This window comes from Anabrus simplex, chromosome 1, assembly GCF_040414725.1.
Source record: "Anabrus simplex isolate iqAnaSimp1 chromosome 1, ASM4041472v1, whole genome shotgun sequence".
NCBI lineage: Eukaryota > Metazoa > Arthropoda > Insecta > Orthoptera > Tettigoniidae > Anabrus > Anabrus simplex.
The window spans coordinates 1,762,805,063-1,762,832,628 of NC_090265.1; the positions used below are offsets into that span (position 1 = coordinate 1,762,805,063).

General features: G+C 40.8%; 1 protein-coding gene across 1 annotated transcript in view; it reads left to right on the forward strand.

Moving 5' to 3' along the window:
• LOC136864405 (nephrin-like) overlaps nt 1-27,566 on the forward strand; it is a 1,213,465-nt gene that overhangs the window by 997,594 nt on the left and 188,305 nt on the right. Inside the window, exon 6 of the mRNA XM_068226736.1 lies at nt 2,154-2,305. Coding sequence (XP_068082837.1) covers nt 2,154-2,305 — 152 coding nt within the window. The remainder of the gene's footprint in view (nt 1-2,153; nt 2,306-27,566) is intronic.

Consider the following 27,566-nt stretch of genomic DNA (forward strand, 5'->3'; position numbering starts at 1 on the left):
TCTTGACTGATTTGCATTAATTACCTGCTCTGGTGTAAAATTATACTCGTCAATGAAACGCCTTACTTCCGTAACAAACTCATCAGTTTTCTCTTCTATATCAGCGGTATCGCCAATAAATCTGCTGCCAATTTTATGCGTGATTTTGCGAGAAACACTCTTGGGTTTTCTCTTGGACCACTGCAGCCCTGATTTGGAAACTTTCAATGTTAAGGTGTTGTGTGGATTAATTTTGTGCTTTAAAAGACAGCGCCCATATTCGTAGCATTCTGTCGTGTAAAATTCCATGTTGTTTTCGCATTGCAATGAGCTGATCACTGACCGGTCGCTGATCTTTCTTGTAGCACCTTCCTGTTTCTGCCATGTCGTCTCAGCGTATTTTCGAAGTTTTGCAAAACTGTCTTGTTTTTATTTTTATTTTCGTGCCATTACAGTAGTGAATTTGACTGTAAGGGGCATGTCTAGGGCTACTCCAGGAGGTTACAATTGTGAAGGATCATTTCCTCTGCACTGCTTCGTCCAAATTTTGTATCAGCCAAGTAACCTTCAGAAAATGTTGTTCTATTCTTCTTTGGTACTGATGGATAATACGAGGAACCACTGGTCTCGTCACTGCCATATCATGCTGGACCATTTTCTGAAGTCGTCTCATTTTCTAGCTGTATCTCTGGATCATCCCCAAAATCACTTTCAATATCATCTTCATCGGTGACTTCTTCATCTACCATAAGAGTTCTGTTCTCTCCAACAAGAACGTCTTCATCGAGTAGCTGTTTTTCTAATCTGTTCGAAAACTATGCGATCAACCCTAGTTGGCTTTTCCTCCGATATACCGAAGAAACAACTTAACGACCATAACTGGTTTCATTTTGTAACAGTCTATGCATACAACAGGTCAGATTCACATCTAATACATACTGTAACTACCAGACCGGTTCCACATCAATTACTTTCTTTGCGTTCCATATTTCCCTCCCCTCCTTCCACTTCCAGCGGTCCATAGCACGTCAAATTGCACCAAATTCCGTTTCTGGTTTCCTGAGACATAAATAAACTGGTCTTGTTCAAAAGTCAGCAACAACAGTTGGATACCCTTGCTTGTCAGTCCGATCTTTGGCTTTGGCAATATGAAAGTGACTGAGGTATGAACAATGCTATACAGTGTCCTTGAAAACGTTCCAACATTTACAGAGGAGGCAACACATGAAGAATAAACGACCCTGTAAACACTGGCCGTAAACCCAATGTCTTCGGAGTTATGGTCCGCTACCACTACTATCAATGATCACGATGTTCCAATAATTTACGGAGGGTCGTATGCAACAAACGACGGGAAGGCATGATGGAGCACCGGCCCATTTGCATCGCAGGGTTAGGCGATACCTAACACGAGTCTTCCATGAGCGATGGTTTGGTCGCGGAGGGCCAATACATTGGCCTGCCCGTTCGCCTGACCTTAATCCATTACATTCTTGGCTTGGGGAACATGTGAAGACAACGGTGTATACGGTTCCCATAAATGATGTGGATAAACTACGAAAAAGCGTGTTCAATGCCTGTGATGCAATCCGGCAACAGCTAGGCGTGTTCCAACGAATACGCGATTCATGCGACATAGGGTGGAAGTCTGCATGGCGGTCACATCGAGCACATGCTGTGAAGAGTAGAACAAATACATTGACCACTGGTAGTAGTGGTAGAGGACCATAACTCCGAAGATATTGTCTTTGCGACCAATATTTATACGATCTTTCTCCTTCGTTTGTTGCCTGCTGCTTCCTCTGTAAGTAATGGAATCTTTATATAAAACACCGTGTATTTTAGATAACTTTGGGCACTTCCCACCGCTACACTGGTTTGAACTTCACATAGAAATTTAAAAAATCTACAAAAGTATAAGTGATATCTGTTGTTTTTCTCGTCTGAACAATATCAAGTATTGTCTGATACGCGCTCCACTATCCATTGCACTTTTTGACGTTGCCTCGCGAGTTATTTACGTTCTGAGTGTAGAAGTTAATAGTGAACGTATCTACCCTATTTGTAATAAATATAAGTCCTATTTTATATACGTAACATATAAAAATATTTAAATCCTTACGTTAATAGTATTTCTCGTCGATTTATTCTAACACACGTTTCTCTTTCTCTAGTTCGGCCACTGGAAGTACGACTACTTGGAGAGAGCCAGCCACTGTCGGTGGGTCATCAGTACGAGGTGTCTTGTCAGTCTGTTGGATCCAGGCCTCCCGCTCGTATTACCTGGTGGAAGGGGTACCTTCTAATGGATCACTCGACTGAGACGGTAAGTCAGGCTCTAACATTTAAACCCTGCTCATGTAGGTAACACATCAGTAATTTTATGAAAATAGTAGTGGTGTTGGTGGTGATGGGGGTGATATTTGTTTTAAGAGGAAGTACTACTGAGCAACCATCCTCTATTAACACTAATCAGAAAGAAATATGGAAGGTATCCGACACTTCGAAAAACGAAGATATTGGCCAAGGAAAGACAAGGGCCCTAGCCTTCGGAACCTAATAGCATCGGAGTCGGGAAAATACAAGGGTAGCTGAAAGTGAGGAGCCTGACACAAGTTCATGGAAGCAGCGACAAGACTGGGCGTAGAGCCAGTCTAATATACGCAGTCGCGAATTTTGGCTCATTTTTTCATTCATGCGTAGGGCATAGGTTTTGTTCGCGCATTTAATTGTGAGTATAGACAATCTGTCATTCACAGGTTCGAAATTTGCAACCGATTTAAGGATCTTGGTTCTAACAGCAAACGCGGTTCCAAGCATCACAGCTGCATTGAGGATTCCTCTTTGCGCTTTCATCTTGAAAAATCGGTAGCCTTCGGATGCAAAAATCTCTTCATCTGGGTACCTTGTTTCCTGTAGGGCCATTATGGATTTCTGATTTTCGTGAAGAGCTTTGGTGAGGGTTTTCAGCTTGCCAGTTTGTGTAAGTGAATTTATGTTGAAAGTTGCTAGAAAGGTTTTAGATTTTGGCCTGAATTTTTGACTCTTCGAGGTACACCGAGACTCTCCGACTCGTCTTTTGCATGATGTAGAGTCTCCCCCAGAATCCGAACGAGACTCGTGCGCCGTGGCGTTCACGACGAGGGATTTATCCGAAGATTTACCCCCTGGGGTATGTTTCTTGAAATGTTGTGCCATCATGCTTTTTGACTTGACTTTGCTTTGGACGGGTACCCATCCTTTTACAACTAGGGTTGTTAGCCCTGGAGGTTGCCTCAAGATGTTTTCTGGCTTCTGGTCATTTACCAGTCTTCGCCGTAACCCTGGCAAGGGACCAGTTTTTTCACGGTGGTATTTTATTTCCCTACTACCCTCTGACTCTGCTGGCGGCGGAGCCAGCGAGCTTCCCCAATTCCAATGGGACGCGCCCGATGGAGGTAACCGGTAAATCCCCACACGGGATTATTACTATTATTATTTTTATTATTATTATTATTATTATTATTAATATTATTATTATTATTATTATTATTATTATTATTATTATTATTATTATTATTATTATTATTATTATTATTATTATCTTTACTCAAGCGAACAGTTACACTGCCTTGCAGCTCACTCATCTTGATTCTTGTTAGTCTATGCTATTTTATTCTCTCGATTACTGAGCTTCAATAAGAAGACTCCCAAAACTTTACTTTTCGCCGCCTTTACACACCCAGTGTACAATGAGCTGTGTAACTATTTGCGGATATGTTTGGTTTTATTTAATGATTCACTCTTCAGATTTCTTTGATGTAACATCTTTAGTGCCAAAGTGCCGGCACGAGAGACGTTCTTTTCCGTGTTATGTGTCATGCATAAAGACATTCTATCGATGCCGCAGAAGAGGCACTAATAATATTTTTATCCATTATTATATGTATATCCTGTACATGCTGTATTGTTCATTTGCTCAATAAACGGGGTGTTTCGAGGGGAAACTATGGCGGGTGGAATGCGGACCTGCTCTGGGGACTCACTTGGGGTTCGCGGTGATCTCTGCGGCAGACACAGAACATACCTTCCTCTCCTTTCATGTATGCACGGCGCATACTCCCCAACACACTTATCTCACTATATTTTTTCTATTATCTACGGCCAAAGAGCCGCGCGTTCGATTGGTGGCCCGCCTAACCCTCTGCGGGGTAGGAGTTGAAATAACTATTTGCTTCCTTGCTTCATCAGGGCAACAAAACAAGGTTTTGGGTGTCGAAGTCCTCCTCTGCCCCGATATATAATACGTTCCATTTAGTGGTGTCGAATCTCTAGGCAGTGAGATATAGCTGACGCAAATTTCACTCTCCACCCTCTCTTCAACAACACGAACCAAGTAAAAATAGAATTTTATTTTCTGTTTCTGGATTAATTGGGACATTATCATCTGAATATTTGAAGTTGTCCAAAATGTCTAAACATGAAGCCGTATGTTTTGTGATTGTCCGTCACAATTCTTATCAAAAGAAATCTACTATCCTCCACGGCTTTATACACCTTCTGAAATAAGGTGTGAAAGCCACAGATAAGAGAGTAATTTAAGGATATCCAAACACTTCCTTTATTAGGACCTTGCCTAGTTATAGTCGACAGCCACTTTTCTCTCAATTCCCTTCTAGAAGGTATTTCATGGAAACGTATCTCTTCCGGCTACGAACCACCTTTGCGAAATTTGCAAACTGGTGCACAACAATTGAATATTTAGGTGGGGGGGGGGGGGAATTTGGAATTTTAGTTCTACAAAAAAATATAAGTTACAAAACTGGAAGTACAATTAACTTTTAAACTCTATAAGCGTAACATGATTAATTCATTTCACAGTTATATACAAAATATCACTTGTACAAATGGAAGTGAACAGGCAAGTTTACTCGTTGTACGAAGTAACTAAGCTTTCCACACTCATACATGCATCAATAACACAATGCTGCACCCACACTGAGTGCGAAGATTGTGCGCCTATGACTGCACTCTTACGGCGACTTGAAGAAATATTGGTATTCGTGCCTTCGTGTGTTAAACTAGTGGCATAGAGCAGGTAGTATAAGAGGATCGAGACGGCGGTGACCTAAGCATAATATTATTCGAATTATTGGCAACTGTACGCAAGTAAAGGACTTAATGAAAGAAATAATACATTTTTTACTACTGTTAAAACGTTTCCATTCCTACCCTGAAGGGGGAGGCAGGCCACTTGTGGGCCAAGATACACTCTGCATCCACCGACCTATTTTTCTAGTAATCCTGAGATGGAGACCTTTATTTTTATGTACAACACATGTGCGTTAGTGTTGCGGATTTTTCACCAATTTTGTGTTACACTTTCGAATTACATATATATAATTATATATATGCAGGAATTAATTCTGAGCCAGGGCTCAATTTTTCTAAACTATTTTAAATGAATTTGTTTTACTTTGGTTGTGAACATCTCAAATACATAAACAAACAAGTCAATACTTTAAAGACCAACTCCCTATAATATTCCAGAAGACAAAAGCTTTAAAAGCTGTGTTTCTTGAACAGAGGCCAAGAGGCCTGTCTCTTGTCACTCGAGGGAAATGTCAGAGAGAGAAAAGGAACTGTAAGAGCGTTGAAATGCATTCATTGCCGCCGTTTCGGGTCGGCAATGGCAGGTAATTTGCAGCCTTCTTCATAATGGAAACTAATGGTTCCCGCATTTCTTTCGCGAAGGGTTTTAAACGACGGCGAAAAGGATGGTTTGATGATAGAAAATAAGATGAAGGTATAAAACGCTATTTTACATTAATGGCCAAAATATTTTTCAGTCAGTTATTTCGCCTTGCCACGCCGCAAATTGAGACAGCATTGTACGGTAATTCCTCCATATATGCTGCCGTAATATTCCAGTTGAACATCACAGCAAGGTAATTAATTAATTATTTAACAGCTTTTCTTCTCCAGCTGATTATATTACAATAAATGTACACTCATTCCATTGCTTTTATCCGCCAAAGGACGGCATAAACTGAACATTCCTCAGGGGCTAACAGACAGCAAAATATGTATGGCAAACATGGAGGACTTACGCACAGAGTATACATCCACGGTACCGCCTATCTATCGTGAGAGGGAGGGAGGAGATGCCTAGCCGAGTTGGTAAAGATGTGCTAGGTCACCCAGAGTGACGTGGGTTCAATTCCCCGTCAAGAACTCGACAATCGCCAAATTATCGAGGTTCATGATCAATCTAGTTAAATATGTATTCATACAGTTTTAATGGTAGGTGGACATGACAAGAAGACAATGCAGCTCGTCATGGAGATAAATGCATAAACAAACAAGTCAATATTTAAAAGACCATCTCCGTATCATATTCCAGAAGACAAAGCCCTTAAAGGAAAGTCTCTTGAACAGAGGCCAGCAGGCCAAACGTGACATTTTTACTCCTGGAGAGGAAAATGGCCTTGAAGTTCATTCAGCTGGTACCAAAAATAAGTACCAGGTTCATTCCTGGGGAAAAAGGCTGCCATAAAGACAGCCAACTACTCCATTTCACTTAGTTCTGATAATAGAAACCTTCACCTTCCTCTTTCCCAAGAGTCATGTCCTGTATGGACACTGCTTTGTGAAAATTAAAAGAGAACTCTCAGCCAGGAATACAGGGTTCATTACACAAACTGAATCTCGCATTGGTTCTACTTACTTGTGCCTAGTTCTTCACTTCCATTTTTTTCTACGTCAAATTCCTGCTTAAATTGTATTAGGTATGAGAGGCCCAGAGAACCTTTCACGCCCTGCGGAGCCAATTTCGTTCTTTTACTGATACATTTATTCTTCTAAACGTCGCACCTCCTCCGTTTTTGTGTTTGTTTATATAAGACACAGATAAGGTACAGAAATGCTTAAAATAGTCAGCCAAAAAGGCAGTAAGGATTTCAGAAAAAGGTACAAAAACGACGAAAAATAAGCACCTTAAAAGATGCTGAAATTCAACAAATTACACAAAAAGTATAAAAATTGAAGAAATAGGTACTAAATGAGACAAAATAGAGTATTACAACACTTCCACTATAATTCTCAGAAGAAAATCTTGACTGTTCACGAGGAAGACTTCTACAGTAATGAGGGTTTGAGTTTTAGAATGCTTTAGCGTTGGAGCTTTAGTGGTGCGCACATTCGTCACCAGATGGCTCACTGTATGCTGGCACAGCGCTCTAAGCGGGAGCTGACGACAACATCACGATGTTCTATCACACGGTGCATGTTTGGGAAGTATCAGAGAGGATATTAAACGAATCAGGAACGAATGCGGTAGGAGAAATAAATAGAAATTAAGAAAATAAAATACAGCGGAAGACGCAGGATAGAATAGAACAGAGCTGAAGAATGGAAAGAAAGTATGTGGAGAAAACCAGAGGATGATAATGATGTCAGACGGTGTGAGAGGGTGGGGCGAACATAACTTGTGTACATACGTTATGAAAGTATGAAATTAACACATAGCTTGGAATGAAAAAACTTCTTCTGAAGACGCGGAGAAAAGTTCTGTGTGAAACGTAAAGAGATTCTTCTTTTCTTTCTTGACACGACATAAGCCCAAAAGCGCATATCATGTCTACTACGAAGCATATTGTTACATTTGAGCTCTAGCGTATCCCTTGGGCAGCCAAGAAGACAAATGCATGGGTCATTCAAAAGATCAAAGCAGATTTGTCTCTGGAGGCTTTCATTACAAGATTACACCTGTTATGTTTTGGATACATTGTTTATGAGACGCTCTGATTCATTGGAAAATACTGTTATGCTCAGGAAGGTGGAGAGGTCTCGGAAACAAGGGCGGTCAGCATTGAGATGGATAGACTCCAGCAAATCCAACATGTCACTAAAGGAACTGAAGTGTATGTTTGAAGACCGAAACATCTAGAGGTAGTCCATCAACGCAGACACCAGGAGTGAACGTCGACTTGATGACACCTGATCATTATCATCATCAAAAGAACTGCTGTGGGACAAAATTCCTGAAACATAGTGTCTCCGAACGTAAAACCAGTAGCATTATTATCATCCTGAAATATTTCTTGATCAATTTTGACATGTATATGTTTTTGGGCTGGGGTGGGTGTCTATCTGGAAATAGTGTAAGCATTTCAGCGTGGACAAAATACCGACACCGTCGTAACCAGACAACGAGTGCACGTCATATGGATAGAAGAACGACGCCATTTTGGTAGACGGAAATACATGTTTTGGGAAGATACTGAAGCCGAACGTATTATGCCTATAAAGAGAGGCTGTCAAAAAAGCAATGGCGAATAATTTTAACGGGAAAAATTACGTAATTAAAATATTAACACTGCGGAAGGAAGAGAAAATTATTTATTGGATATAGTGATAAGAATCGAGAGCTTTGAAAAAGAAGCAGCAATCCAGAAAGGAGTGAGGCAAGGCTGCAGTTTGTCCCCTCTCCTTTTCAATGTTTACATAGAACAGGCAGTAAAGGAAATCAAAGAGAAATTTGGAAAGGGAATCACAGTCCAAGGAGAGGAAATCAAAACCTTGAGATATGCCGACGATATTGTTATTTTATCTGAGACTGCAGAAGATCTCGAGAAGTTGCTGAATGGTATGGATGAAGTCTTGGGTAAGGAGTACAAGATGAAAATAAATAAGTCCAAAACAAAAGTAATGGAGTGCAGTCGAACGAAGGCAGGTGATGTAGGAAATATTAGATTAGGAAAGGAAGTCTTAAAGGAAGTAGATGAATATTGTTACTTGGGTAGTAAAATAACTAACGATGGCAGAAGTAAGGAGGACATAAAATGCAGACTAGCACAAGCAAGGAAGAGCTTTCTTAAGAAAAGAAATTTGCTCACTTCAAACATTGATACCGGAATTGGAAGGATGTTTTTGAAGACTTTCATGTGGAGCGTGGCATTGTATGGAAGTGAAACATGGACGATAACTAGCTCAGAAAGAAAGAGAATAGAAGCTTTTGAAATGTGGTGTTACAGAAGAATGCTGAAGGTGAGATGGATAGATCGAATCACGAATGAAGAGATACTGAATCGAATTGGTGAGTGGAGATCGATTTGGCTAAATTTGACGAGAAGAAGAGATAGAATGATAGGACACATCTTAAGACACCCAGGACTTGTTCAATTGGTTTTTGAAGGAAGTGTAGGTGGTAATAACGGTAGGGGTAGACCAAGGTATGAATATGACAAGCAGTTTAGAGCAGATGTGGTATGCAATAGTTACGTAGAAATGAAAAGACTAGCACAGGATAGGGTGGCATGGAGAGCTGCATCAAACCAGTCTATGGACTGATGACTCAAACAACAACAAGGTTATGTTAGTGTTTCTCCACAGAATACAAACTACTCAAAGCTCTTCATTCCAAACTGAACACACAATGTCATTGTATGCGACGTTGTGGCCCTGTTCTCTGACAAAGTTTATTTTTCAGCTTGTAGGTTTCCGAATGTAGTGAGTTGGCCACGGTGATAGGTATGAGAATCTTAGCTTGCCGAGTACTTCCTGGCATGAAAACTTTCGTTTTGTTATTCAGATAATCCTCTGTCCCCACACGTTTCTCAGTATTTTAACATATTGAATAACATATTGAATTTCATTTCATTATGTATAAGAAAGTCTGAAAATACAAAGTAATTTATGAACCAGTAGTAAAACATATTGCTCAGTCATGCCATATTCATTATGAGAGAAAAAATTAAGACTATTACATGTTATTCAACATGTTACGACATTGAGAAACGGGTGGGGAGGCGGGATATCATATATAACCAAACGAAAGTTCTCATACCAGGAGGTACTTTGCAAGCTAAGATTCTCATACCTATAACCACGGCCAACTTGATGCGTCGCTCTCGCTAGCGCATCAAGGGATCCATTCGGCCGTGCTATCACTTAGCATCCAGACCACTACGAGCGCTGCGGTCATCTTTGTTTCCAAGCTCTAACATGGACTGTGCACTTCTGTTCTATATTGGTGTTCTGTACAGTCCCCGTCACGGATCTCTCCACGTATCACTGTCTGTCCAGTCAGCACAAAACAAGTCAACTTAATTCAGTCGCACTCCCGTCACAAAGACGCGGAAGCGAATGGAACTATCGGTTTATGGTCACTTGGAATATGTTATGTTAATTTATATGTACCTACTTAATATGGCGATTTTCTCTCGTCGTTTATGTGCTCTTTATTTCATTGCATATTTGGTTATATTGATTACGTTGTTCATAAATAAGGCATAACTATAATAATAATCCAGAAAGTACAGTAGTAGCATAGTAGTATGTTTGGCTATTCTCATATATATCTTTATTGTGTACTGCAGTAACAAGTTTTACATATTATTGTTGTTAGCATTTTTCTGTAATAGAACTTCATTGTCGTCTTTCTACGTTTCACTGTCCATTTAGCACCAAGAAAGCCCATTCGTATGATGTTGGTTCGTATCAAAGGCATCTCTCTATTTATTAGCCCCGTGTAAGAACGAGTGCGTAAATCGGATTTTATCCTGCGCAACTGTGCATTCCTCGATAGTGTGATTGTGTAATCTGGGATTGGGGTATGCACCCAAGGTACAGTACTATAGTGACATTTGCCAGGAATTAATGTAGAAAACCCCATAGAAAACTACATTAGGGATATGGTATCCGCTGTCAGTGAATGGAATACGAACCTGGGATATCCAGGTGCTGCAGCTTCTTATTCCTAATGTGGAGCGGAGTGGACTCCTCGGCTGCGAACTTGGGTCCCTCTGAATAAATTTGTAAGTCGCTCAATATAACATTAATTTTGTTCTAATGGGTATCTACACAAGTGATTTCTAATTTTTGGTAAATTCCATTAAAATCGTAAAACTACGACTCTCCACTTTTGATACGGAGAGTTTCGACTGGAAACATACGAATGTTTTTCATGGACTGACTACTTGCGTTATATGAATACTTTCATTCGATTGAAATCATTCCGACTGTCTTCTCGACAGGAAGTAATGAATACTTTTGACTGAAAACATTCGAATATTCAGTCGATAGTTCGAAGGGACTATCGCCCGACTAGTCGATAGTATTGATGTGCGCGAGTGATGCCTGGAATCGCGGTACTCGAACACTTTCGAGTCCAGGCTCGAACTCGTTTCGCTTGCGAAGACTCGATGGCAGCATGACGTCATACGTTCCCTCTCTCGCCCGCTCTTGGATGGATGAAGCATGCGTACTAGTGGTCGCTGAGGTTTTATGGGATTGCGATAGCGTGGTACGATATAAAAGAAAATGAATGAGCAAAAGAAATAATCCATATTTGGTTATGACTTGAGAACGATAATATTACAACTATATACGCATAACAAAATATAAAAAAATATCCGTTCTTGGCGTCTCTCGCCCACTCCACTGAATATGCCATCTATTCTAATATTGATAATATAGCTTATCTGGCCTTCTGAGCCCAACTTGGCATGTTTGGTACTGGTTAAAGTCCGGTGGTATTTGAAGGTGCCCAGATACGTCAGCCTCGTGTCGGTAGAATTACTGGCACGTAAAGAACTCCTGGGAACTAAATTCCGGCAACTTGGCATGTCCGAAAACATTTTTTTTGCTAGTTGCTTTACGTCGCACCGACACAGGTAGGTCTTATGGCGACGGTGGGACAGGAAAGGCCTAGGAATGGGAAGGAAGCGGCCATGGCCTTCATGAAGGTACAGCCCCAGCATTTGCCTGGTGTGAAAATGGGAAACCACGGAAAACCATCTTCAGGGCTGCCGACAGTGGGGTTCGAACCCACTATCTCCCGGATGCGAACTCACAGCTGCGCGCTCATAACCGCACGGCCAACTCGCCAGGTTCTCCGAAACCCATAAAAATGTACATAGTTAGACGTAAAACTCATAACATGATTATTATTATTGAGTTATTCTTATTTAAAATCACTGTCACGTTATATATCTTGTATTTAGCGTATTTTAAGCACGGTCATTTTGCACACATTGTATTGCTTCGCTACTGGAAATTTAGATCTCAGGTAGCCATTTTGCCATAGATATGCTAACCTGATCGGTAGTATGACAGGCTTATTGAAGCCATAGCCTAGTGCTAACCGCCCCAAAGCCTACAATCGTCCGGGGGAACAGGTGAATAGTTTATATCTACATCATACTTTCGGCAGATATAATGTAGTGTATTAAGATTAGGCGTCCAGAATGTGATATGTATATACACGCAGCAAATCATCAATCAGACAGAACGTCGTTCTGTTCTAGCTAAACAGCTGATGGAACGCAATGAACAAAGTACACCCTCCGTTTTGACGTTTATCCTTGCAACACATGACTGGGCAAAGGAACAAAACCGAATGTACTGCAGTCTTTTTAAGTTGAGCGAAAGTCCAAGAGTATTTGCGGGGTTTAAGCAGTGCTGTAAAAATCAAGTAGGAAGAGATCGGATGTATGGGACTACTCTGAAACCGTTCCCAGAAAAGCTGTGTGTAACACATGTAAAAATGCTTTACGTTACAACACCTGAATGCAGTACATCAAATCAGTGTGAGAATGTCCGAAGGGCAATTACGTCACCATCGTGAGATTGACAAGGATCATAGTACATACCCAGTTAAATACTGCAATGTAATCAATGTAAACGTAGTTTAATAACAAGAAATCAATGTTGTAATGTATTACTTACATAAAACAATCTATTACTTAAAATAAATATTTTGTACTCTGCTTTCTTCTACGTCGATGAATACCAATATTTTTCTTCCTACAGCAACAAAAATATATACTGTAGTTCCGTTGCTAGTCAAGGGTGATCGAAGCGCTCACAGGGTTCTGTAAATACAGCCATTCCCTCTCACACAGGAAACATGACGTAGAGCAACAATGCTCGAGACCTACAACCCTAATGCTGTCCTTTAAATGTTGATATGAACCCAATCCTTTGCGTGTTAATTGTCTGATGAAATACAGTATACAATTACAGATATTAGCGACTGATCAGTGAATGTTAATGTGATTTAATAAAATAGGAATTAGATGATATTTACATGTTATTTATGCAGACTGCATGTATACAATACCAATAAGTGATAGATACTACAGCGCATATAGCCTACTGTATATTTCTGAACGCGCTACACATGTACCTTTGCAATATATTTCTCTGGCAGTAATATTGTCATTATTTCGCACAATATTATTACCGGCACAAGTTTGCCTACAAGGACGTCGCGGGAATAATATTTCATAGCTATCAACATTTCCCTGGTGGCTACTTCCTGGATGCTCAATAATAAAAGAAATAATAATAACAACAATAAGAAGAAAACGCTGCCGTTATCGGCATTAGAAAAGCTGGGGGGCACAGTGGGGAAACTGTCCCTATCCCACACTCATCTTCGGTCCTACTTGTCTATCGTTCGAGTTGACAATTTGTTAGTAAGTCATAAATTTTAGTGCCTATGATGATAATAATTATCGTAGCAATCAAATTATTGACGGCCGATGACTCAACAAAACTAATCATTAGCAGCAAACATACTGCAATCCGCACCACAAAAATATTCTGTGGGTAATCCAGAATGACTGACAGTCTATGAACCCCCCAGGATCTCCACGCAAGGTCTCTTTTTGTTCGGCCGGGTGATTGCATACCTCTACTATTTCACCCCGCCGATTCCAAAAACACATATCGGCCGGACACCTTGTTGGAAGTCGGCCTCTCACCATGTATACCTGTATCATCGAAGAAGTCAACCTTGCGCTCTCCGAAGACGTCATCCAGACCGCCCTCCGTGGGACCGGCGTCCATAGTTCCATACGGCTCTATGACTGCCCCGACCCATCTACCGCTGTCCTTCTGTATTTCGCCTTTGAAGACGACCGCAATCGCCTCCAAGCAACCGGAGCGCTCATCCAACGCCGCCGACACCGAGTGACCTCTACTCCATCATATATATTAGACCAGCTGCCAGAAGATAAACCTGCAACGCCTGTTACCACTGCTTCGCCCGTCGTAACCACACCCTCCCCCCTTCTCCGTCGCCACCGTTGTTCCCTAGTCATACCAACCCTGTTACCACCACAACTACCACCACCACCTCTACATCCACCTCCCCAACCATCCCTATTAGCACTACAACTCTATACCATCCTTTACCCCTTATGATGCCTACACTCCCCATCTTTCCCACCACTGATCAACCAAGACCTCAGTGTACAACCCCCACAGCCACCTGCCGAGGGAACAAACACCGGGACTTCAACAAACATGGCCAATCCACCATCACCACCACCGTCGCCCAACCGCACCAATAACTACAGCTGTGTTGCTTGCGGTGTGGACCCAAGCATTCCTACTGACGACATCGCTACCCACCTCCGCCAGACAGGACTACCCGTACAACGAGCGTTTCGGATACACAACGCTGATGGTCCAACGTTTTTAGTTCGCCTCCACCTGCCGACGCCCGAAGATGTGATCCGACTCATCACTCATGGGATCCAGCTATATGGCTGTCACCATCGCGTGGAACCCTCCCGTTCACCTCACCAACCTACGACACTATTTACCTCTCCTCGTCGCCGAACCCTCCTCCTGTTTACCCATCTCCAATAGTTTGTCCTCCTCTTCCTCCAACTGGTTTCATCCCCCCAACCCTCCAAACGTTTGAACTCCTTCGTCTTCTCATCGCTTCTCTCAATCATATGACAGCCACCCTCCATCTCCTTTACCCCGGCACTTCCTTCTAAACTTCATCTCTCCCCCTTGCACACCACCTTTTCCCTCACACCCTTCAGGGTGGGGAATGAAAGCATTTGATAAGTAGATAGAGCCTGAATGCCGTGCACTCCAGTACAATAGATTATTGTTCTAAGACATGTCCACAGATAGTGACACTAGTATGCTTGGACTCGAGTATACCGATTCTGTCGCTAGCCCATCACTAGTCTATAGTGCCCATCTCTAGCACAAATGCTCGAGTGAAGCTCGAACTCTGGAGATCGAGCAAGGCTCAAGAAAATCAGTAGAACCTAGCTTCGTCTACAAGGAATGCAAAGCCTGCTCACTCACAGTGCTCTCTTCAGAAACAGTGTCCGCCTGGCAGTGCGCGTCTTGACCACTGCAGCGCTAGTATACCACCTCACATCAGACTCACTAGCATTGCTAACGGGTGTTAAAACCAGCACAAATTTACCTCTACACTATACTTCCTGTATATTATATACTTTACTGAGCAGAACGAAGTAGAAAATAATAAATTTTCACCTTTTAACCCTAGGAGTTCATTTCAGCTGTAGATTTTCATTTCAGATAACACACATAACTGTCAAAATTAATGTCTGGTATTTAAAAGGTTATAAGGTCTGCACTAGAAATTTTTTGTACTAAATTGTTTCTCTTCTCAAGAAATATTCTCGATGATACTCCTCTGGCATGCCATTAGCGTACTGACAGAGGGGCGCAGAAACTTCTGGAGTATTATTCTGCTTAGTTCCTCAGGATGATCACTCTTCCCACACTGTGGCAACAGTATTTCGGTTAATGTTTGTGCTATTTTTGGACTGCCCAGCGTTACCGATATCATTTCGTCCGTTACTTGCTCCAGTATCATCAGCAGTGAAACAAAACTTGACTTTGCATACCTGAGACCACTTCTGTCTTTGATTTTTATTAATGACGTTAGTGGAGATGGGAGCCCTTGCTGGCAAGTTGTAGTGTTTACAACGCGCTATGTCTTGTGGTATGGGCTAGAGCAATTTGTTACTTTCATTGACCTGTCTCAGTCTCATCCTTAGCTTTGACAATATGAAAGTGACCGTGGTATGAGCGATGCTAGTAATACCATTCCTTATGCAGCCAGTCCCTGTTATGATTGGTGTGAAAATATCGCCCTTAGGGTCGGTTGGTGCATGCATTTCAGTGGGCTTGGCAGACTGATATGCAATAGCAACTTCTGGCTCGGTGAGGAAAGCAATGGGAAACTACCTCACTCCTCATTTCCCTAGTATGCCCCTTCATTGACGCCTAGGCTGTCTATGATAGCCTTTGGTGGAACTGTGGAGGATCAGACCAGCCTTCGGGCTGAATACCCAACATACAATTGAGATGGAATCTGGATACTACTAATTTTATCAACACACTCTTGACACGGCATGGGTCTTCGACAACTCTTACCAAATACCCTTCAATATAAGCCATTGCAGCACTCGACATAGAAACGCACGGTGCTCCTTCGGCTTCCTTTTCGATGCTTTCCAGTTGTGTTTGAAAATTTCTTGCTAACTCACGATTCGTTGCTGCCAGTTCATCCGCGTGTGCGATTTGTTCACTAAGGTGGAAAAGACACATTTTATTTATTTTGTTCCGAAAAATAAGAAAACCATTTAGAAGCTCATAGGAGACCATTTATTCCTTTTCTAATTATTTTTCACGAAACACTGAAAGGTAAAAAGGAACTACTTATATATTATGTCACTTTACGTTCCACAACTATTCCTCTCTTCCCCCTGCGTGAACGAGCACATTAACTTACGCTCCGTGATAAGAATGGGCAGCTGCACACTTCGAATATTCCAAGGTTCAAATCATAGTTTCGACACTGGCAATTCTCAGTGTGAGTTTCATGTAGAGTATACCACGGAAATAATGAAAGTATGAGAGAGCCTTCAAGTCCTGGGGTACCTACTCCAATATTTGTGCTGAATACGATGGCCGTGACACCCAAGGAGTATAGGCCTACCATCCCAAATAATATGCTAATGTTGACGGATCATGTAACTACTAAATATTTTCATTCCTCCCCTGAAGAGGGAGGCGGATCTCCTAGACTGTGACACCGTCTCTCGGGCCAGGAGATTTATATTTATATTTATCATCAGAACAGAAGCAATAATAATAATTTTTGCCGTCACGTGGTCTGCGTATTTACTGTACCATACCTTATCTGCTTATTGCTTTAACCCATAATTCCCTAGTTGGCTCTTGGCAGAAGAAGTGAAGAAAAGGGCACAAGATCGAGAGATATGGAGGTCACAGCCATGATTGGACCTGCCGGATGGCAGAACAACCTATGATGATATGATTTCCAGGAACTTTATTTCTAGAGCCTTGTTTACAAAATGGTACGCAACAGTATACCATTGTAATATAATTGACGTATTTTAACAAGACGACGTCACCAGCAAGCATACAACGTGTAGAAATACCGCCAACCGAGGTGTTCATGTGAGGTTGAATTGCAGCCCCCCTAGCGGCAAATGTAGCATCTAGTGATGGGCGATATTTCACGAACTGTGATTTTTTCACTGATATCAATAAATCACGAGTAACGAGTGTTACTTTCTACGCTATCACTGTGATCAGCCGTGATTTCAAGATTTCACTTCAAGTGATCACCGTACGCCCTCTTAACCATAGAGTTAGTCGGTGCGATGTAAAGCAAATTGTAAAAATTATTGTATTTTTTCAGTTCTCTTCAATCATACAATTTACCACTTTCCCTTTCCATTAACAGAAATCATTTTACAATCATACATTTCAGGAAAAGCTAAATAAAAACTCCATAATAGGCTGAAACCACAAGCGAGTGTCATATTTCCACTTGTAATCGCATTTAGAAAACATCGATGATAATAATAATAATAATACATACATACATACATACATACATACATACATACATACATACATACATACATAATCATTAAAGACTGTTATGCCTTTCAGCGTTCAGTCTGCAAGCCTCTGAGAATTTACTAAACGTCGCCACAATCCTCGATTTGCAACTAGTGTTGTGGCCTCATTTAGTTCTACACCTCTTATCTTTAAATCGTTGGAAACCGAGTCTAACCATCGTCGTCCTGGTCTCCCTCTACTTCTCTTACCCTCCATAACAGAGTCCATTATTCTCCTAGGTAACCTATCCTCCTCCATTCGCCTCACATGACCCCAACACCGAAGCCGGTTTATGCGTACAGCTTCATCCATCGAGATCATTCCTAAATTAGCCTTTATCTCCTCATTCCGAGTACCCTCCTGCCATTGTTCCCACCTGTTTGTACCAGCAATCATTCTCGCTACTTTCATGTCTGTTACTTCTAACTTATGAATAAGATATCCTGAGTCCACGCAGCTTTCGCTCCCGTAAAGCAAAGTTGGTCTGAAAACAGACCGATGTAAAGATAGTTTCGTCTGGGAGCTGACTTCCTTCTTACAGAATACTGCTGATCGCAACTGCGAGCTCACTGCATTAGCTTTACTACACCTTGATTCAATCTCACTTACTATATTACCATCCTGGGAGAACACACAACCTAAATACTTGAAATTATCGACCTGTTCTAGCTTTGTATCACCAATCTGACATTCGATTCTGTTGAATTTCTTACCTACTGACATCAATTTAGTCTTCGAGAGGCTAATTTTCATACCATACTCATTGCACCTATTTTCAAGTTCCAAGATATTAGACTGCAGGCTTTCGGCACAATCTGCCATTAAGACCTAGTCGTCAGCATAGGCCAAACTGCTTACTACATTTCTACCTAACTGAATCCCTCCCTGCCATTTTATACCTTCCAGCAGATGATCCATGTAAACTACGAACAGCAAAGGTGAAAGATTACAGCCTTGTCTAACTGCTGTAAGTACCCTGAACCAAGAACTCATTCTACCATCAATTCTCACTGAAGCCCAATTGTCAACATAAATGCCTTTGATTGATTTTAATAATCTACATTTAATTCCATAGTCCCCCAGTATGGCGAACATCTTTTCCCTCGGTACCCTGTCATATGCTTTCTCTAGATCTACGAAACATAAGCACAACTGCCTATTCCTCTCGTAGCATTTTTCAATTACCTGGCGCTTACTGAAAATCTGATCCTGACAGCCTCTCTGTGGTCTGAAACCACACTGGTTTTCATCCAACTTCCTCTCAACAACTGATCGCACACTCCCTTCCAGGATGCCAGTGAATACTTTGCCTAGTATACTAATCAATGAGATACCTCGATAGTTGTTGCATTCCTTCCTGTTCCCTTGCTTATAGATATGTGCAATTACTGCTTTTGTCCAATCTGAAGGTACCTTACTAACACTCCAGGCTAATTTTACTACTCTATGAAGCCATTTCATCCCTGCCTTCCCACTGTACTTCACCATTTCAGGTCTAATTTCATCTATTCCTGCTCCCTTATGACAATGGAGTTTATAATAATAATAATAATAATAATAATAATAATAATAATAATAATAATAATAATAATAATAGATTTACGTCCCACTAACTACTTACGCGGTTTTCAGAGACTCTGAGGTGTCGGAATTTTTTCCTACGGGAAATTTTTCATGTGCCGGTAAATTTATCTACAAGAGGCTGACATATTTGAGCATCTTTAAGTATAACCGTACTGAGTCAGGCTCGAACCGGCCAACCTGGGCTCAGAAAGCCAGCGTCTAAACCGACGATGACAATATTTTGTCTACTTTACCCCATAATCTCGCCAACGCTGTTAGGCCTAAAAACTCTCTCATCCGCTTCGTACGAGAGAGCACATTTTCGGTCAATGGGCAGAATTATACCAAATTCCTGTCCATTTACACAAAAGATAGCGAAGTATACGTGCCCTCCTTCTTAACGTATGTTGTTAGAAGACTTAATATGAACAGCAAATTGATTTTGTATTATCAACTGCAACTGAACACTGCCCTCTTTTATCACGCATTTATCCTGTATTTATGCTTTTAGGGCTTTCGTTTTCACTGGAGAGAAGCATCGCAAGTATACTGTAGTACCTGAGAATGTTTACATGTAAGAAATTTCAACCGTATCTATATCCACACAGTTTTAAAAGTCCCCGATTTGCATTGATGAGTACGGCGGAGTGAGCTTTTTGCCAAACAGCTGCGATTTCAACATGCTCCGCTCGCTGCAGTGATTATCTCCGTTGCCTACGCTATAATACAAGGCCTTGAAATGCACTCGTGGAAACGGGTTGCTTCCTAGTTCACCATTCAGCCGCTAGGATCGCGGTCTTGCCCCCTTGTATTCGCATGGCCGTATACGTCAATAAGTAAAGTATATCCTAAATAAAAAGAACTGAATGTTTTTGCGAGTATTGACAGTACTTTATTTATAGAGCGGTGCTGCATTGGCTTCGATATGTCATTGAAGTTTCAAAACTTTCCTTCTGAGGGGCTTCTTATCAAGTTTCAAAACTTTCTCTTTACTACTTGAGTGGCTCAAAGCAATGTTGTTTAACAGAGGTCTCAGAAATTTTCATAGTAGAAAAAGAGGTGGTTTGTCGCCTTTACACTTTCCACACTTAATTTCACTGTTGAACATGTCTTTAGAAAAAATAAACGTTCACCTTTTAGTATTTCTCTTCGGGACAAGTACTGAGTAGTGGAAGTGACAAATTCCGTCGTTCACTGCAGAAGTGCCACAGACGATTTTCGGTATCTGAGGGTTTCTCGATCTTGAAAACGAATAAGACACAATGTTGGACTTCGAGTAGCTGGAGAACAGATATGTTCTAAACAGCCTTTACAGTCTGTTTTTTCTTTTGCCACACGAACCATAATGTCATTGTATTCCGCTTGGCGTCTTAGGTAGCTGAAGAAGAGCTCGATGTCATAGCTCGTTAGGTTCCTCATCAATGCATAATGCAAATGTATACTTATCAGGTATTTTACGCAGGCCACAGTGGACTGGGCAATCAAGATCTATGCCTGATACATTTCTCTCATGATTCTTTTTTACTTTCTCTGAATGCATTTTAAGTTTCTTAATATATGACAGGAATTCATTAATTAACCAACTGAGGAGTTCATCTTCAGTACTAAAAGATGCTTGTTTTTTTTTTTTTGCTAGTGACTTTACATCGTACCGACATAGATAGGTATTATGGCGACGATGGGATAGGAAAGGCCTAGGAGTTGGAGGGAAGCGGCCGTGGCCTCAATTAAGGTACAGCCCCAGCATTTGCCTGGTGTCAAAATGGGAAACCACGGAAAACCATCTTCAGGGCTGCCGACAGTGGATTCGAACCCACTATCTTCCGGATGCAAGCTCACAGCTGCGCGCCACTAACCGTACGACCAACTCGCCCGGTTAAAAGATGCTCGTTTGTTCTCGTTCCTGAATATGTCCCATGTGAGGTGTTGCAGACGTTATGCGCATTGAACAATTTAATAAAATGCTCCATAAAACAAATGGCTTATTTTAAACTGTATTTTATGCTCTCGGTACTAAACCACCTCCATACTTTACAAACCAGAGATTGTTTCAGGGGAAAATACAATATTAGCTCTTGCTACATTCATTTTCGTGAAATTTGTTGGGCAAATTATTTTCCTCGTTGGTTTCCTAATTTAAGATTTCTGAGTTTGAAGATGCCTCTCAAATGATTGCCGGTCACGGTAGCATAGTTTAAAAAACGTCCAGTGACAAATTTTGGGATCGCCCGATTCTTATGACGTAACTCGGATCAAAACTTGGGAACAGAGGCCTACTTCGATCAGCTTGAAGTCGTATCTCATGCGTAATACTTCCTCTGTATAATGTTTCGAACATTGAACATTCACTGGAAACTTGTGAAACGAAATTCCACTACCTTTAATTTCTCGTGAATAAACCATGACTGGAACTGCGAATGCTTAACATCAGACAAATACATAATACATTCACAACCAACTCAGTTAACGAACACGTTTAAAGTCGCGAGCCTGGTAGACAGGGGGCAAGATAGCGATCCTAGCAGCCCGGCATTGAACTTCAGTGTAACCACTTCCATAGCGTTTTAGGGGCTCTATTTCCAGGCCTTGTATTATAACGTAGGCAACGGATTATCTCGTAGACGGTGGCGCCAATGCTACCTCTAGTGTATTATTTACTAACTCTATGTTGACAATCGCTTGTGAAGCCCAGCATAAGGCTGTAATTGGAAAGTTTCACCATAATGCCGCTGAAGCGCTGTACTAGTACCCACTAACAGGAAGATGTATACCGCAAATTGCCGCATTTCCAGTTTTATTTTTTGGTTTTGCTGTCGTAAATGTTGGCAATGTGTTCGCAGTGAGGTGCTTGTTGGCTTGATAATGAGATCTGATAGTTATGCGCTAGAGTGAGTTTATGTTTTATTGTGTAGTGTGATGATTATATTTTTTAAATTGTGTTTACAAATCTTGGAATTTGAGACATTCTTGTGCAACTTTTCGTACTTCGAGCAGAAATTTTATGGAAACAAGAACAAAGTGATTTCTCGCTGTAACTTCGTCCTGAACAATGATTTTAATTTATGTGCTAATTCGTTTTTTAATGGAGTGTTGATTTGCTTTTCTTTAACTGTGTTAGGAAATATTCGAATATATATTGCTGTGTGCCTTTTTTGTATTCCGAACAGGAAAAAAAAAGCAAAGGGACACTATCATTTCACGAATTCTTTGTAGACCAGGACAAAACTACGGAGTGGCTAAAAGCAGGTAACACACTCGTCTTACTTTTCAGGTATTTACCTTCGTTCTTTCTTTCTTTTACTCTGTTTACCCCTCCAGCGTTGGCTTTTCTCTCGGACTCAGTGAGGGATCCCACCTCTATCACCTCAAGGGTAGTATCCTGGAGCGTGAGACTGCAGGTCGGGGGATACAACTGGGAAGGATAACCAGTACCTCGCCCAGGCGATTGCAACTTCTATGCTGAACAGGGGCTTTGTGTTGGAGATGGGAAGATTGGAAGGCATAGCCAAGGAAGAGGGAAGGAAGCAGCCGTGGCCTTAAGTTAGTTACCATCCCGGCATTTGCTTGGAGGAGAAGTGGGAAACTGGAAAACCACTTCGAGGATGTCTGAGGTGGGAATCGATACCACCCTCTACACAGTTGACCTCCCAAGGGTGAGTGGACCCCGTTCCAGCCTTCGTACCACTTTTGAAATTTCGTGGCAGGGCCAGGAATCGAACCCGGGCCTCTGGGAGTGGCCGCTAATCACGCTAATCAGGTATTTTTACCCATGAATTTTCTTTCATAGAATAATGTTTTAGGCGGTGTCGTATTTGCCATATGACAGCAACACAACACATTTTTGTTCAAGATAATCTGAACTTCAACATTTAAACATTGACAGGTAAGAATCACTACTGCTGTGACGGTAAGGCAAATGTATGAAGTGTTGTTACCTGAGCAATGGGGCCGATGACCTAGATGTTAGGCCCCTTTAGACAACACGCATCATCATCATCGAGCAGAGAACAGTTTACAATTTATTTACTCAAAATACTTTTCTCTCACTGAATTTTTATTTAAAATTCTTCTCCTTCTTTCGCTATTTGTTTTACGTCGCACCGACACAGATAGGTCTTATGACGCCGGTGGAATATGAAAGGGCTAGCAGTGGGAAGGAATCGGCCGTGGTCTTAATTAAGGTACAGCCTGATGTGAAAATTGGAAACCACGGAAAACCATCTCCAGAGCTGCCGACAGTGGGGATCGAACCTACTATCTCCCGGATGCAAGCTCACAGGTCACAGCTGCACGCCGCGCGACCAACTTGTTCCACCCTACTGCATTTCAAGTAAAATTTATTGTCTGAATTTAGCATGGCCAGCTTGCCCGGTATTTAATATTCTAGTGAAAGGTATGAATGAAATGTAATCTGAAACTATATATATTGAAATTAACATTTAAACACGTTTGAGTCAAAATATTTATGTTCTGCATACACCGAATATGGAATAAGTAAGACTACTATGTTTTGTCCTGAGAGCAGCGCTTGAAAATTTTAAAACTCTAATTGAACAATGACTCTTAGTCTCAATATTAACATCAGAAGACAAAAGCATTGTGGTAACTTCTGCTTTGTATCTAAATGCCATGATAATAAAAACGATTACTATTATTCCTCACAATTAAGGAACGTCAGTTGGACTACTCCATCCTCCGCAGTTTCATTTCACGACGTTGTGTTGGCACATATCAATGAAAGTAGCCTTTAGGATAAATCATTTTAACAATATTAGTCAATGTAACATACTATTTTATTCCCTAAATTAAGATACATCGGCAATCAGAATCAATATCAGAACGTCACCTGGACTATGTCATCTCCCCGCAGTTTCATTTCACGACATCATTTTGGCAAATATCAACAAAAGTAACCTTTAAAATTAATCATTTTAACTGTATTAACCCATGTAACATTTTCCATAGCTCTAAATTACGATAAATCGGCAACCAAAGTCAATATATTTTCCATAAAGATGTATGCATTTCTACCGCAAATAGGTCGGCCACCAGCGCCACGTGTCAAGTTGTGTAACTACTCCGACTATAGTGCGTGGACCCGATTGTCAAGGCCGGTAAGGAGCTAGCTAGAGCGACGCATCAAGTCGGCTGTGCATGTGCTGCCGCAACGGTATCCACGCGAAGCGATGCGTTCAAGGAAGCAGCATCGCCATGATTACCAACAGTATGGACATTTGTTGATTTCATTTTTAAGGACGTCAACATATTGTTCAGTATATAATGTATTTGTAGGAATGAGCACATTCCTCCCGAATATATTAACAACTGAAACACTTATAATCCTCGGCATGCTTGCAATATCAGTTTTAGGAAATTGTCAGTTGACTCGCAGTGTGGTATTATTTTTAAGCGCGCGTTCAAAACAATCGTGGTACACGGTACTCTCCTAGAATAGTAACAAACATGTATTTCTCCTGTATTTTGGAATGCCTGGGGGCATATTGTCACTGGAGCTCAGTATTAGGAGGCAAGTTGACTGAAATGGCGTTTTCTAGAAAAAGGAAGAACAGTGACCTGTAGCAGTCCTTTAAAGAAGTGGATAAAAACTTCACATTATGTAATATGTGCAAACAGAAATTGTCTTAAAAAGAAGTACTTCAAATCGGAATAAACATTTGGAATGCAAGCACCTCTCACTTGCTTTGCCAGAAAGCAGTAGTCAACAATCGGCATGTATCTGATGATACAGACCTGGGATTTTAGACTCTAAAAAAATGTTTTTGGCACCTAAAATGGCCTTTTATAGGTTTTTAAAAGAGAATATAGGCACTTCAAATATGCTTTAAAAATAGGCAGAAAATAGACTTTAAAATATGACAATATAGACCTACACTGTAATGTGATATACTTTTCTTTTTACGTTAAGTACAGTAATGTGGTACAGGCTACCCTTTCTAAATAGGAATAGTTGCAAAATGAAGCCATAATTAAACAGGCGTTTATTACAAACAGCTATGGATTAGGAAACAAAAAATTTTCATCAGTACTGTACTAAAATTAAATTAAATGCGGAGTACTGGTATGCGTATTTATTTGTGAGGAACATTCCTACTGCACTTTTCAGTCGTAGTTTGCTTTACAGTACATAACAATAATCTTCTCCAAATTTTCCACAGTCAGGCTGTGTCTTTTGTCTGTTAAAACAATTTTAAAAGCAGAAAAAATGTGCTCTACACCTACAGATGTTGGAGGGGCATAGCAAAATTTACCTACATTTTTCAGTTCAATTTCACTAGGTAGGTCTACTTTTTCCATCCATTACCTAATGTACCCTTTCCTGCACTGAATTACCTATATTCTACTGCAATACACTAGCCCACCTGTCTTTTATTTTATCCCTTACTTTACCCCTAGTACTTTGTATAATATTCTCAGCTTCCTCAATTACAAAATATATCTGTTTGAGACTCTACTTTTTATTTTATTTTTGTAATGATTGACTGGAAGAAATGAAAAATTTGTCTGAATATATGCAATGTCTCTCTGAACACTGGAATAATCCTTTAGCAGATCTTTGCCCATACGAAACACATGCAGAGTTGTCTGTTAAAGGCATATTGTCTATAACAGATGTTCCATATAATACAGAGCAGCTTCCATTGAGGAACCCCAACGGCTGATGATTGCCTGTGGTGGAAAAAATAGAGGGGAATTTCTCTCAGAAGATGGCTATTCTTGATGGAAGCTTACAGAACACTCTCTTCGTTGTTGAAATCAGATTATTTACTGCAGGCAACTTGGCCCTAACTATTTCTGTGAGTCTGTGCAAGGCATGGGCCATGCAAGTAACATGAACATTAAAGAAGGGTAGAAAGTTTTAACGAGAGGTAGAGTAGCAATCATGTAGGAAGCAGCACTGGAGACAAGGAGAAGGTCTTTATATTCATCAACACTCCCAGGATACAACAACTGGAACGCCTTGTTGATGATGTACACAATGTTTTGCTCTATTTTCTGAAGCTGCTTAGAACAAAGGAGAGCAGTAAATGCCAATTGGGTTCCAGTTTTCCTACTATAAGATTAGCAATGTACCTGCCCACAGAGTTGCTGGTTTTGTCCACATACAACCCTATGTAAGGACTCCCAAATATCCTCTGTGACTGGCAAAATTACCTCCTATATCTAAGTAGTTTTTCTTTAATGTAGATGTTGAAAGCATGTGTTGTTGGTGTATTTCTGTAAACAAATCTCTGAAAACATGACTATGCACAGAATTCCAGGGGATATTTTCAGCAACTAGGGCTCTAAACATATGAGCATAGAAACTACTGTGGATTGTGGGAGGTACACTTTGTGTGAGCCGAGTCTGTCCAATGTTACTTTTCATGGTTGATTTTGCTTTGTGACTCGCACTATCAGCATGCTCTTGTGAAATCTAAAACACAATAATGTGATGAAAATTACAGACTAAGATAAGGAATAGCTAATGAATAAATTTTGTAATTTTGAATTATTTCATTTAAACCACTATTACTCTAAAGTTAATTAAGAACAAGAACACTCCAGACCTCGAAAGGTCTTGGCTTTCATTTACAGCTGCTGCGCAGCTCTAGGCTTGCAGATATTAGATAGCCGTGTGGTCAGCACGTCACATCCCTCAAGTGTATTGCGTGCCTCTGAGACCGCTGCTCATTGTAGCTTCCCAATTGCCCTCACGCAGCTGGGTCAACGCCTTTCCATACCTTACATTTTTCTAAATTACTGCCGGTACTATTATCTAGGGAAAGGTGCACTGGTATCGTTAACCTTAGATTAGGTGGCTGAGAATAGCCATTCATCATTATATTTTTCACTCGTGACAGATAAATGTGTAGAATTTCATTTCCTAGCACATACCAAATAATCGGTTACAGTATAAAACACGACTGTTGCCAATATTCATCCTATTTTTTCATTGACATATTGGTTGAACTTCGGCATGTCTACAAAAAAAGAACGTAAATAATAAAATGATTATGTCTGAACGCCTAGAAGTAAATGGGCAACGACCGTATCTGTAATGCAACCAAAATGTAGGCTGTTTATTAAATGCAAAACCTTAGGTGGCTGATTTTCTTATAAATGTTTACACAGAGATAGCCTAGTCACAATAACAAGGCATTCTCTTGATTACAAGCTACACATAACAAGCAGCACGGACGATGCGGTGATTGTGATCACGTCACGACTAAAAATCACTGATATTAGAAAATCACGATATCAAATCACGCTGTGACGCACAAATCACGGTATCGCTCATCCAAGACCGACTACAATACATCAGA